Source organism: Pyrus communis, chromosome 2 (assembly GCF_963583255.1).
Source record: "Pyrus communis chromosome 2, drPyrComm1.1, whole genome shotgun sequence".
Lineage (NCBI taxonomy): Eukaryota > Viridiplantae > Streptophyta > Magnoliopsida > Rosales > Rosaceae > Pyrus > Pyrus communis.
The window spans coordinates 35,192,988-35,208,745 of NC_084804.1; the positions used below are offsets into that span (position 1 = coordinate 35,192,988).

Consider the following 15,758-nt stretch of genomic DNA (forward strand, 5'->3'; position numbering starts at 1 on the left):
AGGGAAATGGAAAGGACTGGAAATTTTGATTTGATGTTTGGATTGAGTGTGGGGCTCTTTTGTGTGCACGACGTCGATTTTATGAAGTTAAAATTCAATTGAAATTTGTGTGGTTGAGATTTGATTTGGGGTAAAAGAGTGATGGAGGAAGTGCCATGTATCCTTTTGTTTACCACTCCTCTCGTTGTATTTGTAACGTAGGAGATGGAGTGGAGTGATGGAGTTATACATGTACATTATTATATGTTAGCTATCTAAATCGGGCAGGTTGGGCGGGTTAGATGAAGCCAACTTGAACTCAACCTTTACAAGCTGGATTGAGGTATAGTTTTGTGTACATGTGAGTTTATTTCAACCGAACTAGAACTTAACTCGAAGCGGTCTTAAGTTTACTAACTTTTATGTAGATCAATCTCATTGATTAGTGCTTATCCAACGAAACCTCACTTAAGCAATACAATTGAGATCTGTCATATTTTTAGCCGAACAAACCAAAGCTAGTCAATGATCCACCAAAAATAAGTATCATTTATTTTTACGAGACATAAGAAATAGGAAAGTTTAAGTCCAACAAAATTAGTCTTTACTAATACTGATTAATTGTCCATCTGCAATCCGACCACCACATCAATTCCAAGCACAAACAAAAGCTGGATTGTGGATACACAGTACTAGCAAGCTTCACAAGTACAACTGCTGATGGAATTGCAATCTGATCATATTCCAAAATAGCAGCAGCAACAGCAGCAGGCCGGTGTTTGGACGTTCTCCTTTCTTGTAATCTTCTGAACATATTCAGAAGATTAGCTGCGGTGTAATCTTCTTGCTAAAGGTTTCGGCTCCCTGGTTTTCCGGTCAAACCCTCTCACACAAATGAACCCTGCAAAACATAATTACTAATTTGATCAGCAACTGCATTATTTCGCCGTCTGTAACAAGGAACCACATACATTCACTTTTGAGTGTTACATGCAAATTAATGTTCCACATCATACCTTTCTTAAAGCAGTCCCGGATTTCTTTGGTCAATAAACCTGGTACGGAGAATGTAAGCTAACAAGCAAAATTTTCCAACCACTGTAATCAATTCCAAAACACATACATATACCTATAAATATTCCCGAAACACTGTTTCCACAATATAGTGTTCGTCTCCTCAAATGTTGTATCGATGACACAGGAACATCGATTGGGTTTTCACTTACTAATTTTATCAGCAACTGCATTATTACTAATTTTATCGATGACACAGGAACAAATGTTGTATCGATGACACAGGAACATCGATGACACAAAACATAATTACTAATTTTATCAGCAACTGCATTATTTCACCGTCTGTAGCAAGGAACCACATACATTCACTTTTAAGTGTTACATGCAAATTAATGTTCCACATCATACCTTTCTTAAAGCAGTCCCGGATTTCTGTGGTCAATAAACCTGGTACGGAGAATGTAAGCTAACAAGCAAAATTTTCCAACCACTGTAATCAATTCCAAAACACATACATATACCTATAAATATTCCCGAAACACTGTTTCCACAATATAGTGTTCGTCTCCTCAAATGTTGTATCGATGACACAGGAACATCGATTGGGTTTTCACTTGTTTTATAATCAGCTACCACCTGTTGTTCATATTATTATTTCATCATACCAGTTTGGATAGTTCAAATAATATACTTCCTAAATAAATGTTAAGTTTAGATGAGAAAAGAAATAGGCTTTACCTCATTAGCTTGAAAGTATGTTCCGTTGGGAAGGCTAACTTTTATGTAGATCAATCTCATTGATTAGTGCTTATCCAACGAAACCTCACTTAAGCAATACAATTGAGATCTGTCATATTTTTAGCAGACCAAACCAAAGCTAGTCAATGATCCACCAAAAATAAGTATCATTCATTCTTACGAGCCATAAGAAATTAGGAAAGTTTAAGTCCAACAAAATTAGTCTTTACTAATACTGATTAATTGTCCATCTGCAATCCGACCACCACATCAATTCCAAGCACAAACAAAAGCTGGATTGTGGATACACAGTACTAGCAAGCTTCACAAGTACAACTGCTGATGGAATTGCAATCTGATCATATTCCAAAATAGCAGCAGCAACAGCAGCAGGCCGGTGTTCGGACATTCTCCTTTCTTGTAATCTTCTGAACATATTCAGAAGATTAGCTGCGGTGTAATCTTCTTGCTAAAGGTTTCGGCTCCCTGGTTTTCCGGTCAAACCCTCTCACACAAATGAACCCTGCAAAACATAATTACTAATTTTATCAGCAACTGCATTATTTCGCCGTCTGTAGCAAGGAACCACATACATTCACTTTTAAGTGTTACATGCAAATTAATGTTCCACATCATACCTTTCTTAAAGCAGTCCCGGATTTCTGTGGTCAATAAACCTGGTACGGAGAATGTAAGCTAACAAGCAAAATTTTCCAACCACTGTAATCAATTCCAAAACACATACATATACCTATAAATATTCCCGAAACACTGTTTCCACAATATAGTGTTCGTCTCCTCAAATGTTGTATCGATGACACAGGAACATCGATTGGGTTTTCACTTGTTTTATAATCAGCTACCACCTGTTGTTCATATTATTATTTCATCATACCAGTTTGGATAGTTCAAATAATATACTTCCTAAATAAATGTTAAGTTTAGATGAGAAAAGAAATAGGCTTTACCTCATTAGCTTGAAAGTATGTTCCGTTGGGAAGTCTAACTTTTATGTAGATCAATCTCATTGATTAGTGCTTATCCAACGAAACCTCACTTAAGCAATACAATTGAGATCTGTCATATTTTTAGCAGACCAAACCAAAGCTAGTCAATGATCCACCAAAAATAAGTATCATTCATTCTTACGAGCCATAAGAAATTAGGAAAGTTTAAGTCCAACAAAATTAGTCTTTACTAATACTGATTAATTGTCCATCTGCAATCCGACCACCACATCAATTCCAAGCACAAACAAAAGCTGGATTGTGGATACACAGTACTAGCAAGCTTCACAAGTACAACTGCTGATGGAATTGCAATCTGATCATATTCCAAAATAGCAGCAGCAACAGCAGCAGGCCGGTGTTCGGACATTCTCCTTTCTTGTAATCTTCTGAACATATTCAGAAGATTAGCTGCGGTGTAATCTTCTTGCTAAAGGTTTCGGCTCCCTGGTTTTCCGGTCAAACCCTCTCACACAAATGAACCCTGCAAAACATAATTACTAATTTTATCAGCAACTGCATTATTTCGCCGTCTGTAGCAAGGAACCACATACATTCACTTTTAAGTGTTACATGCAAATTAATGTTCCACATCATACCTTTCTTAAAGCAGTCCCGGATTTCTGTGGTCAATAAACCTGGTACGGAGAATGTAAGCTAACAAGCAAAATTTTCCAACCACTGTAATCAATTCCAAAACACATACATATACCTATAAATATTCCCGAAATACTGTTTCCACAATATAGTGTTCGTCTCCTCAAATGTTGTATCGATGACACAGGAACATCGATTGGGTTTTCACTTGTTTTATAATCAGCTACCACCTGTTGTTCATATTATTATTTCATCATACCAGTTTGGATAGTTCAAATAATATACTTCCTAAATAAATGTTAAGTTTAGATGAGAAAAGAAATAGGCTTTACCTCATTAGCTTGAAAGTATGTTCCGTTGGGAAGTCTAACTTTTATGTAGATCAATCTCATTGATTAGTGCTTATCCAACGAAACCTCACTTAAGCAATACAATTGGGATCTGTCATATTTTTAGCAGACCAAACCAAAGCTAGTCAATGATCCACCAAAAATAAGTATCATTCATTCTTACGAGCCATAAGAAATTAGGAAAGTTTAAGTCCAACAAAATTAGTCTTTACTAATACTGATTAATTGTCCATCTGCAATCCGACCACCACATCAATTCCAAGCACAAACAAAAGCTGGATTGTGGATACACAGTACTAGCAAGCTTCACAAGTACAACTGCTGATGGAATTGCAATCTGATCATATTCCAAAATAGCAGCAGCAACAGCAGCAGGCCGGTGTTCGGACATTCTCCTTTCTTGTAATCTTCTGAACATATTCAGAAGATTAGCTGCGGTGTAATCTTCTTGCTAAAGGTTTCGGCTCCCTGGTTTTCCGGTCAAACCCTCTCACACAAATGAACCCTGCAAAACATAATTACTAATTTTATCAGCAACTGCATTATTTCGCCGTCTGTAGCAAGGAACCACATACATTCACTTTTAAGTGTTACATGCAAATTAATGTTCCACATCATACCTTTCTTAAAGCAGTCCCGGATTTCTGTGGTCAATAAACCTGGTACGGAGAATGTAAGCTAACAAGCAAAATTTTCCAACCACTGTAATCAATTCCAAAACACATACATATACCTATAAATATTCCCGAAATACTGTTTCCACAATATAGTGTTCGTCTCCTCAAATGTTGTATCGATGACACAGGAACATCGATTGGGTTTTCACTTGTTTTATAATCAGCTACCACCTGTTGTTCATATTATTATTTCATCATACCAGTTTGGATAGTTCAAATAATATACTTCCTAAATAAATGTTAAGTTTAGATGAGAAAAGAAATAGGCTTTACCTCATTAGCTTGAAAGTATGTTCCGTTGGGAAGTCTAACTTTTATGTAGATCAATCTCATTGATTAGTGCTTATCCAACGAAACCTCACTTAAGCAATACAATTGGGATCTGTCATATTTTTAGCAGACCAAACCAAAGCTAGTCAATGATCCACCAAAAATAAGTATCATTCATTCTTGCGAGCCATAAGAAATTAGGAAAGTTTAAGTCCAACAAAATTAGTCTTTACTAATACTGATTAATTGTCCATCTGCAATCCGACCACCACATCAATTCCAAGCACAAACAAAAGCTGGATTGTGGATACACAGTACTAGCAAGCTTCACAAGTACAACTGCTGATGGAATTGCAATCTGATCATATTCCAAAATAGCAGCAGCAACAGCAGCAGGCCGGTGTTCGGACATTCTCCTTTCTTGTAATCTTCTGAACATATTCAGAAGATTAGCTGCGGTGTAATCTTCTTGCTAAAGGTTTCGGCTCCCTGGTTTTCCGGTCAAACCCTCTCACACAAATGAACCCTGCAAAACATAATTACTAATTTTATCAACAACTGCATTATTTCGCCGTCTGTAGCAAGGAACCACATACATTCACTTTTAAGTGTTACATGCAAATTAATGTTCCACATCATACCTTTCTTAAAGCAGTCCCGGATTTCTTTGGTCAATAAACCTGGTACGGAGAATGTAAGCTAACAAGCAAAATTTTCCAACCACTGTAATCAATTCCAAAACACATACATATACCTATAAATATTCCCGAAACACTGTTTCCACAATATAGTGTTCGTCTCCTCAAATGTTGTATCGATGACACAGGAACATCGATTGGGTTTTCACTTACTAATTTTATCAGCAACTGCATTATTACTAATTTTATCGATGACACAGGAACAAATGTTGTATCGATGACACAGGAACATCGATGACACAAAACATAATTGCTAATTTTATCAGCAACTGCATTATTTCGCCGTCTGTAGCAAGGAACCACATACATTCACTTTTAAGTGTTACATGCAAATTAATGTTCCACATCATACCTTTCTTAAAGCAGTCCCGGATTTCTTTGGTCAATAAACCTGGTACGGAGAATGTAAGCTAACAAGCAAAATTTTCCAACCACTGTAATCAATTCCAAAACACATACATATACCTATAAATATTCCCGAAACACTGTTTCCACAATATAGTGTTCGTCTCCTCAAATGTTGTATCGATGACACAGGAACATCGATTGGGTTTTCACTTGTTTTATAATCAGCTACCACCTGTTGTTCATATTATTATTTCATCATACCAGTTTGGATAGTTCAAATAATATACTTCCTAAATAAATGTTAAGTTTAGATGAGAAAAGAAATAGGCTTTACCTCATTAGCTTGAAAGTATGTTCCGTTGGGAAGTCTAACTTTTATGTAGATCAATCTCATTGATTAGTGCTTATCCAACGAAACCTCACTTAAGCAATACAATTGAGATCTGTCATATTTTTAGCAGACCAAACCAAAGCTAGTCAATGATCCACCAAAAATAAGTATCATTCATTCTTACGAGCCATAAGAAATTAGGAAAGTTTAAGTCCAACAAAATTAGTCTTTACTAATACTGATTAATTGTCCATCTGCAATCCGACCACCACATCAATTCCAAGCACAAACAAAAGCTGGATTGTGGATACACAGTACTAGCAAGCTTCACAAGTACAACTGCTGATGGAATTGCAATCTGATCATATTCCAAAATAGCAGCAGCAACAGCAGCAGGCCGGTGTTCGGACATTCTCCTTTCTTGTAATCTTCTGAACATATTCAGAAGATTAGCTGCGGTGTAATCTTCTTGCTAAAGGTTTCGGCTCCCTGGTTTTCCGGTCAAACCCTCTCACACAAATGAACCCTGCAAAACATAATTACTAATTTTATCAACAACTGCATTATTTCGCCGTCTGTAGCAAGGAACCACATACATTCACTTTTAAGTGTTACATGCAAATTAATGTTCCACATCATACCTTTCTTAAAGCAGTCCCGGATTTCTTTGGTCAATAAACCTGGTACGGAGAATGTAAGCTAACAAGCAAAATTTTCCAACCACTGTAATCAATTCCAAAACACATACATATACCTATAAATATTCCCGAAACACTGTTTCCACAATATAGTGTTCGTCTCCTCAAATGTTGTATCGATGACACAGGAACATCGATTGGGTTTTCACTTGTTTTATAATCAGCTACCACCTGTTGTTCATATTATTATTTCATCATACCAGTTTGGATAGTTCAAATAATATACTTCCTAAATAAATGTTAAGTTTAGATGAGAAAAGAAATAGGCTTTACCTCATTAGCTTGAAAGTATGTTCCGTTGAGAGGAAAAGTTCCTCGCATTGCCGTGCGACATGGTATCTGTATGAGGTTAGTTTTTGTTATCTTTTGTAGTTTTGGCATATGAAAAAATGCAGGTTAAAACTTAAAATACATGCCGACGGTTATGGGTTCTCCTCACCAAAATTGTTCCTAGAACAGTCTGGGCAGTGTCTTCACCATTGCCGCGCAAAAATTGTCCATTCTCATCAGAGCAAGTGGTTTGACCTTCAGTTGATCCAACAGGATTGGATAGTTTACCTGAATCAAAAGTTGCACAAACAACACCATCACACCAATGTCGGTTCAAGGACTGCATACTTTTGGAAGATTAAAACACAACCAGACACAACAATTGGCTAATCGCTCTTACCAGATGACCATACAACAAGAAGGTAAGGGCAGGGATCATCAGGTTCTCTTCTCTCTAGCTGCATTTGTTTTTCATGGAAAAAAAATATATACCAGTGTCTGGAAGTCAAATACATCGACATATATGCCAGTATAAAGCTTTAGAGCAAGAATGCTTGAGATTCTAACCCCTTTCAAAATGTGGTGAGCGTCTGGAAGTTCTAAGCTGCAGTTGAATATACTTTTATCAGTACATATATGAACTTTTAAAGTTTAAATTACAGTTGTACGTACTACGTAACAATTTCTTTCGAAGATTAATATAAGCTCATAAAAACCTCATCCATATCTCACCCTACGAAAATCAAACTATTTTAGGTTTATAAATGTTGCTTACACTTGATGCTTTGTCCTAAATTGGCTCATGCACTTCGATCTGGGTGCGCGACTAGTTGGAACTGGAGCACTAAATTTTGACATGACACCTTCTTGAAGCGACTCACTTGTTCGGTCGAAACACTTCTGCTTACTTTGTGTATGATCAGCCTTTACAATTTTACACCCTTTAGGATTGACTTTGATTGTAAGATTCTTATCGTGAACCTTTACGCACAAATCTTCAATGTCCCCTTCACTCCTTGCACTTCATGAAACATATTTGTTACTTGAAATATCATTAACATAGAAGCACCGTATGATTTTAATTTTTTTAGTCAAACATGGGAAGTCTAATATCCCATGTCATGAACGTTGGATAATGAGTTTTGCGACACATTAGAATCAAAAGATACTGTGAAACTATACCTGAAGAGAAGATCAACTTATACGTTATAGCAAAAATATGTCACATTGCATAGATTCGTAGACTATCGAACAACATAATACTGCTCAATTGCCAGGTTGATTTCTCTTTCTTTTTCCTTTGCAAAATGAATCTAAATGATTCTAATTATGTCCAAAAAATAAGTAGAAGATATAAATAATTGAGCAAAGAACGAGAGATGAAACCTTGCAAAGTGTTGGCACTCTTCTCTCATCGGACATGCATTGCAATTTCGTTGATTTTTTCTACAGAAAACCTGTACAAGTACCAACTGAGAATGTGATGACGGAGAAACAAGGAATACAGCAAAATATATATTCTTTTCGTGTAACAGAGGTTGAATGAACAAGATGTATACCTTGCCGCATGTAATCATTTGGCAATGTAATTCATACCTGTCGAAGATTAGTACTCTAATCAATCAGTAATATTTGTCTTAATACATTCTGTAAACTGGAAAGCAACAATTTTATGGCATGCAGATTATATTGAATCGTCAAAAGAAATCATATAATGTTTGTTCATCCCTTAGAAACAAAAAGCCATACAGTGTTTGTAGGTCAAGGGCAGACAGCCTTGGCCAAATATATTTATGTATTGAATTTACCGTCGGGTACCTACGCAGAAAGAATGTTAGATGTTCAAGTAAGATCTGAAGGTTCTAGTTTCACATTATTTGAAGGATCCCTCAATCGAAATTCTCTCTCTACTTATGTGTTATATTCTGACCTCTTTAGATGATGATGTTGAAGCTTCCAATGCAATGGCTGAATAGGGATCCAACCAAGTCGCACAACTATCCGAGCAACATTAGTATCAACCTAATGCAACAGAAGATATAAAAGAAAATTATCAAGCAGCAGAATGAAGCTTTGTACTTCTGATTCATGCTACTTCAATTTCTTACTGGGAAGGCACGCTGCTTCAGTGCTAAAAGCCGCACACACTCAACGCATTTCAAGCCAATTCCATCTATGCTCAACAGATACTTCCTGCATCATAGGGAAACCTTAAATGTCCACATTCCCTTGAACATTTAATTATGTAAAATAATATTTGTCTCTTCAATGAGCTTACCTCACTCCTTCCGGGGGGGCATCTCTTAACCATTCGAGATCAATGCTGTCATGATCTCTCTTCAGTATATCAAGGAAACCCTGAAAAGTTGAGTGCCAACATATATTGACATTTTTCAAATGGAATTCATCAACCTAACCTGTTCTCAATCACCACAAGTTTTACCTTGATGCGTTCTGCGAGCTTATTGTTCATTCCTCTTCCGAAAATGCTTTTTGAAATTTCAGTTAGAGGTGCTTCTCTAACAGCTTCCCAGTCTAAAGAGTCCATTGTATCATTACTTCTCTCTTTTGTTGTTCCTCTGGTGTAATAAATGTACTCTAAAAAATCCCAACCAACAATGCTTCTCACATTTTTTTCGTTCCTTGCATAATCGCATGCTTGCTCCTTTTGAATAGTCGGATATTTTGCAGCAAGTGACATAAAGGCAGAACTGCACACCAACAAGAGGTCCACATTTACCGTTTTCCATAGGACAATATAAGCAGATCAAGGAGTAATAACATCTTACCTTGATGACTGATCTTTAGCATTTTGAGTTAAAAATGCCCCAACAACCGAGTCCACTATGGAACCTCTCCACGCTGAGAAATGTCTATTTCCTGCAAAAGTTAACATTGTGCTATGAGAAAAGGCTTGGAAAATTAACTAATCAACTTCTAAAAAATTGCATATATATGCTTGGATTCAAAAAATCCATTTGCCACCTTGGACTTGATTCATGCAGGCAATGAAAGAATTTGCTCGTTTACAGAACAGTTTCGTTTCTTCTTCCCACCATTCCTCCTTGTCTTTAATATTGTCGGATACATCTTTGCTCCAATCAATCTGAGGTTGTGCATGCCATCGCAGGATAGAATCAGAAGGCCCTACTCGATGAACAGATTTATTGCGCTTTCCTAAAATATCTCCATGTGCCTTCTGATCTTGTTTCATGGATTGAGCTTGTGTATCGTTTTGTACTTTTCGAACAGAAACTCTGTTATAACGTCCAACATTGGGCAACTTTTGAGCAGTAGCACACTTGGATGACCTAGTTTCTTTCAATTTTACAGGTTTTGGAGATTTCGTGCGCTTGCCACCAATAATTATTTCTCCTTTGGATTTATCTTCCATTTGTATTCTGACTCTCTTCGGTTGCTTGTGCCTCAAGTAAATGGCATTGTAGCCTCTCTTCTTAGACGTAGATTTATCCGGCGCAGTTGATACATCAGTGACACGAGTAGGAGTTGCAGAGCAGTCATCAACATAGCTACAGAAGATGTCATTACCATCTGCTGCTGGTCCCATTTCTTCAACTTTTGTGTTGGAACTGAACCTAAATTGAATTATACAACTATTAGGTACTATTTTAGTTTAGGTAACCATGATCGAGACGCGAGAGTGAGTAACATTGAGGGATGCAAAGAAAGAGACACGATCGTTGTGAGCAAATTATTCCTTCTTGTTTGACAGACAAGTAAGCCTCATAACGACATAAAAAACAGCAATCCTAATTACATCTTCTCTTAAAAACAGCAACAATCATTTATTTATTTTAAACAAAACAGAGGATTATACGATATTAGCTCTTCGTAGTAGAAGAACGTAGGACCCTCAAACCCGAAGGCGAATGTTCCTAACACTGCTGTGGCAGCCTACTGCCCTTCCCTCCATTTCTTTAATTAAACTAATAGTAAGCGAAAACAACAACAATTAAACAACAGTTAATCCGCAAATAGCTAGCTTGAGCTTTTAACAAGATAATTAAAAAAAAAAAAAAAAAAAAACTAACAAATATATTATACAACATATCTTGTTTGTAATCTGCGTACAACAGCAACGATTCAGCATGCATGCATGAATTAATGACATTTACCTTGTGTTGTAATCTGTGTGCTCCTGGGGTCAAAACTAAACTACTAGCCAGTAATTAATCGAAAAAGGGGGAGATTGGAGTAGTAATTAAAGTAGTTAATTAATTAATTACCAAGGAGTAGCAGAAGAAGAAGCCACGCTTTGAAAATTCTTTGGCTCCAACTCTGCAATCTTGTTTTTTATCTCATCATCTCTTTGTTCCAAACGCTTATTAGTCTTAAATCTTCTTCTTGTGAAAACTTTAATACCTCCTGCTGCTGCTGCCGCCGCCATTAACAAAAGGTAATTAACATGCAAGCACAAATTATGACCAAGGAAACAAGATTAACAAAAGGTGATTAAGTAAGAACATGGGCAGCATTACTTGAAGATGAAGGCTTGATTACGGAAGACATGGGAGATAAACTCTGTCTTCCACTTGAAAGCTTCAAAGGTTGGGAAACGTTGGATTGCGCAAGTAGAAATATTAATTAAAGAGGAAGGTAGGAATCGGCGGTGGTGGGGTGGATGATGTGACAATGGGCAGGGCCGTGGTTTGATCGCCACGTTTAAGTACCATTTGACATGTCTTTTCTTCATAATTACCATTATTACAACCCATTTTCTTAATCTTGATGGACCATGGATGGTTTCTTTGTTCTCAAATCTGGACTACGACTCGTTTTTCGTTCGCATTTGGATAGTTGGAGATCAAGTTCGAGTCCGAAAATGCTCTAATTGGTTTTTCGTTCGCAGTTGGATCGTTGGAAACCAAGTTCGAGTCCACAAATGCTCTAATTGTTCCTTTGGTTCCTTCATGGCCAAACGCTTCTATACCACCAAACCGAAGCTAGTCAATTCAGCTTAAGAATGATCAACCGGATACTTAAAATCACGTTCACCTCCGACGTATAAAGCGGAACAGTGAGACAAGGTTCACAATAATCAAATCGACAACGCCATATCATTTCGTACAAGATACAATGCTGACCCTAACAACCTGAAAAACACTATCTAAATCGACTGACTTAAAGTAGTTCTGGACTGTATTCCAGTGTGGGATTCAAGAAATCAATTCATTCTAAGTAATCTATGATTTACTAGAAGAGCAACTGGCCTCTTTTGACGAGAGATTTCCTTTGAGTAACAAATGGTTGAATTCCGGTTTTACCAAAGAAGACTTAATTTTGTGAAGCTCGTTGTAAAGACCCGCTTGCAGTTGCTGCGGAGAAAGCAGGTCTGGCCTTTCAAAAGCTTTCACTGCTGAGTTTGCTGCAGCATTAATCTGTAAGGCAACAAGGGAAAGTCCTAGGACAAATTAAAATTTATCATTCTTTCAGCATCAGAGAATTGTTGAATGGAATGTTTTTTCATGTTCAGTAACATAACAATCAAATATCTAACATTTTCTATATCCCATGGCCTAAGAAGCAGAGAACGAGCTAATCTACATAAGACGGGTCATTTCTACAAAGCTTTGCTGGAAGAATTCGCCATAAGGCAAGCAACTGAATAGAATTTTTACAGTGAACACGAAATACATACAAGGCACATATATATATATATATATATATTATTTAAGGACCTAAAATATAACAAATAAACAGATATCATAATTTTAGAACCCAACAAGATCTTGAATATATAGGAACATATGATTAAAACGTACTTACATGTATCTGCAACCTGCCATTTTCTATCCCAACTAGGACAACTGTATCCACATAAAATACGAGAAAGGAAACATATGCAAACGTCTAGCGACTGCTACTCGGTTTATGCTTTAGGTATCATCTGCTTAACACGTATTCTCTTGATGACCACTATCTAACGACTCCAGAAGGGCTGAACATCATGTACTTGCTACAGTTTAGGTCTACCACTGCCCAGCCTGCAAACAAGGTGAACTTTATGCTTTTTATCTTGCAAAGCCACACCTTTTTTATTTTCTGCTGAGAAAATTTCTACGGTGAACCTGCTAATGCATGATGATGGGTCGGTGAAACTCTCTAGCTCAATGGAAACAGCAACATGCTATAAAAGCAAATGCTGACAGAATATAAAGCACTATTGATTCATTCTGTTGGGTCAGTTTTTGTTCGAGTCTAAAGCATCGTTCCATTCGGGTCAAAACTTAAAATCATACTTGATCCTTAACCAAAAAGTAAAGCATCCTTGATCATACAAAAATACAAGCTTCAGTCCCAAATGTGTTATCCAAATGCTATCATACAAAAAGCAAGTGCCAGTCCCACAAGTGAAAATGTGCAACGGAACTATATAATTGCCAAAGACGTAATGATTAAACGCGTAATTTAGGATATTTAGGGGCAGGAAATTCATCATCATACCGATTGGGAAGCCATCTTGATCAAAGTTTTTGCAAGCGGCAGTATGCAAAACCTGAACCAAACCACAAGTAAATCCACAAGCATGGTACAAAAATTTCCAATCTGTGTTTCCAACAGGTATAAATTCATTACTTCGAATTATATCCCAATTCTTTTTCTTCTTGTTTCTCACTAACCAACCAATGGGTTTCAAGCTAAAGTATTTCAAAACAATAAAAAATAAAAAAACTTACATCCCTCGGCCACCGGCAAGAGCTTCCTCTGATGGGTCTTTCAATTCATCAATTCTGAAAAATTAATCCTAATTATTTCACGCTTAATTAATTACGTTTAGAGAGAGAGAGAGAGAGAGACTTACACCCAACCGTAACGGCGGTCGAACAAAAGGCGTTTGGAAGGCGAATTTGAGGACGCTGTAACGGAGAGTGAGGAAGCAGCCGAGGACTCCATTATCTCTCTCTGAATGTCTCAAGTGAGATAACAAGACGAAGCAGGACAAGTCCTTGGAAATTTGGGCTGAATGTGAGATGGGCCTGGCCCATTTTCTTGTGGTACTTTTCGTAAATAGAGACAACTACCGCAGCTAATATTACGTTACAAAACAGTTCCACATTACAAACCGCCTCAATTTTCCCGCTTCGCTCGAATCTCCCTTTGCTCTCTCTCTCTCTCTCTCTCTCTCTCTCTCTCTCTGTGGGAGCTCTGGGGAATGGCGAACGTGAAAGAAGCAGCTCAATTTCCGCAAAAATCCATGAATTCAGGTACTTTTCCTTTTACTTTTCACCGATTCATCAATTCACCCCTCTCATTTTTCCTCGGAAAATTTAGAAACTGAGTTCTTAATTTGAATTAGTCTGAATTCGATCATTTTCCAGTGGAGCAATTATCTGTTTGATACAAATTCTGGATAATTTTATTGTTTAGGTTAACCATTTGATTAGAATTTCGATTAGAAAGATTACGATTGATTTGTGCTGGAAATGGTAGAATTAATGGAGTGAAGAAATCTTAAATGTTGGATTGTGATTGCAGGTGGTGGTGGTGGTGGGGTTTGTATGATGAGCAATACATGGAGGGACGAACAACATCCGTCCTTCATCAACTTCGTCTCCGCTTTCCTCACCGCAAACTCTTTCCGCCTCAACTTTGTCCCAATTACCCCCGTAATTTCCTTCAATTTAATCATCTGATCTCATGCTAAAAGGACAAAAGAACTGAAAAGAAAATAATTTTGGTGCATCTGATGGTTGGATTTGCATTGCAGGACTTCATTTTCAACTGTGGGGGTTCATCTGTGGCATTCATTTTCATGACTAGCTTGGATTCCAGTACCGTCTCGCAATTCTTCGGCAGGTGAACAAATTAATTGCTTTCGTTTTTCGGTGCCTCTTGCATGCGTGTGTGCTTGTGTTTTGTGTTTGACGTGATCAATTTTATTATTTGTACAGAGTTCAGAAGCTGAAACTGCAATTTGCAAATCTATACGTTGTCATCACGCTCCCAACCAAGGAGCAAAACGATTTGTTTGTTCGTTCTTACTTCAAGTGAGCTATGTCAAAACTTGAAAGAAACTTATGTCCAATTGCTGTTTGATATGTCAAAACGATACAAATGGTTTTCCAATCTGTGAAGATTCGGGATGGAACTCGGCAAGCCAACGTTCGTTCTGGTTAAGGACTTGGAAATGGGGTTTGAGAAGATAACGAAAATAGCTCATTCTCGTGGGGGTAATAAAATCTTCTCCAAGCTCACTTACCTTAATCATGAATTGTTTTCCCAGTAATTTGTCTAAGACTCTTAAGCAAACACTAATTACAGTGTGCAAGCGAGAGGATGCCACAACAAAATTGAAGGCTGAGGTTAGTGTAAATTTTGACCACATTTATGTAGAATGCTTTGGTTCTTAGGAGTTCGGACCTCAAAACATCCCCATTTTGTTCAATTTTGTTGGAGAAGAGGAAGCAAACAGTGCAAACACCAGGCATATTTCAAAAAGTGATCACAGCCATTCCGGGCATCGACAATCATGATGCAAATGCGGTACTTAACTCATCCTAATGAACGAAATTGAATCGTATAATCATACGTTGGTTTCTTATTCTGGGTAATTTGTTCAGCTTAACCAGGCTATCGGATCGATTGATGGAATTGCCAAGGCATCAAAGGAGCACATTATGGAAAACACAGACCTCTCAGCTGACAAGGCACAAGTGCTTTCAAGGTTTTTCAGAGATCCAAAGTTTTACCTCAGTCCTAAGATCAACTGAGAGGAGTAACTCGTTTATCTCAGTACATGTCAAAGTACTGCTTTAA

General features: G+C 37.3%; 3 protein-coding genes across 4 annotated transcripts; 1 reads left to right on the forward strand and 2 right to left on the reverse strand.

Annotated features, from left to right (window-relative positions):
• Positions 1-6,461: 6,461 nt before the first annotated feature.
• Positions 6,462-10,548, reverse strand: LOC137725114 (DNA glycosylase/AP lyase ROS1-like). The gene is made up of 15 exons (XM_068463706.1): positions 9,966-10,548; positions 9,770-9,860; positions 9,424-9,691; positions 9,259-9,338; positions 9,089-9,173; positions 8,911-9,002; positions 8,730-8,798; positions 8,540-8,576; positions 8,367-8,437; positions 7,756-8,001; positions 7,494-7,584; positions 7,381-7,438; positions 7,150-7,268; positions 6,654-6,711; positions 6,462-6,538 (listed from the first exon to the last, which is right to left on the reverse strand). Exons 1-15 carry the CDS (start codon positions 10,546-10,548, stop codon positions 6,462-6,464), a joined length of 2,025 nt encoding a protein of 674 aa, XP_068319807.1.
• A 1,410-nt stretch (positions 10,549-11,958) lies between these two features.
• Positions 11,959-13,922, reverse strand: LOC137723408 (uncharacterized). Of its 2 annotated transcripts, none has more exons than XM_068462605.1 (4): positions 13,804-13,922; positions 13,679-13,732; positions 13,446-13,497; positions 11,959-12,379 (listed from the first exon to the last, which is right to left on the reverse strand). In XM_068462605.1, exons 1-4 carry the CDS (start codon positions 13,893-13,895, stop codon positions 12,185-12,187), a joined length of 393 nt encoding a protein of 130 aa, XP_068318706.1. In that variant the 5' UTR covers positions 13,896-13,922; the 3' UTR covers positions 11,959-12,184. The 2 variants fall into 2 exon arrangements, with proteins under 2 accessions (XP_068318706.1, XP_068318710.1); XM_068462609.1 differs by having other exon boundaries at positions 11,959-12,402.
• Positions 13,923-14,154: 232 nt separating this feature from the next.
• LOC137725295 (protein PARTING DANCERS) lies at positions 14,155-15,754 on the forward strand. Its single transcript, XM_068463934.1, has 8 exons — positions 14,155-14,206; positions 14,478-14,608; positions 14,710-14,798; positions 14,894-14,989; positions 15,078-15,172; positions 15,264-15,304; positions 15,402-15,485; positions 15,563-15,754. Exons 1-8 carry the CDS (start codon positions 14,155-14,157, stop codon positions 15,710-15,712), a joined length of 738 nt encoding a protein of 245 aa, XP_068320035.1. The 3' UTR covers positions 15,713-15,754.
• Positions 15,755-15,758: the final 4 nt, after the last annotated feature.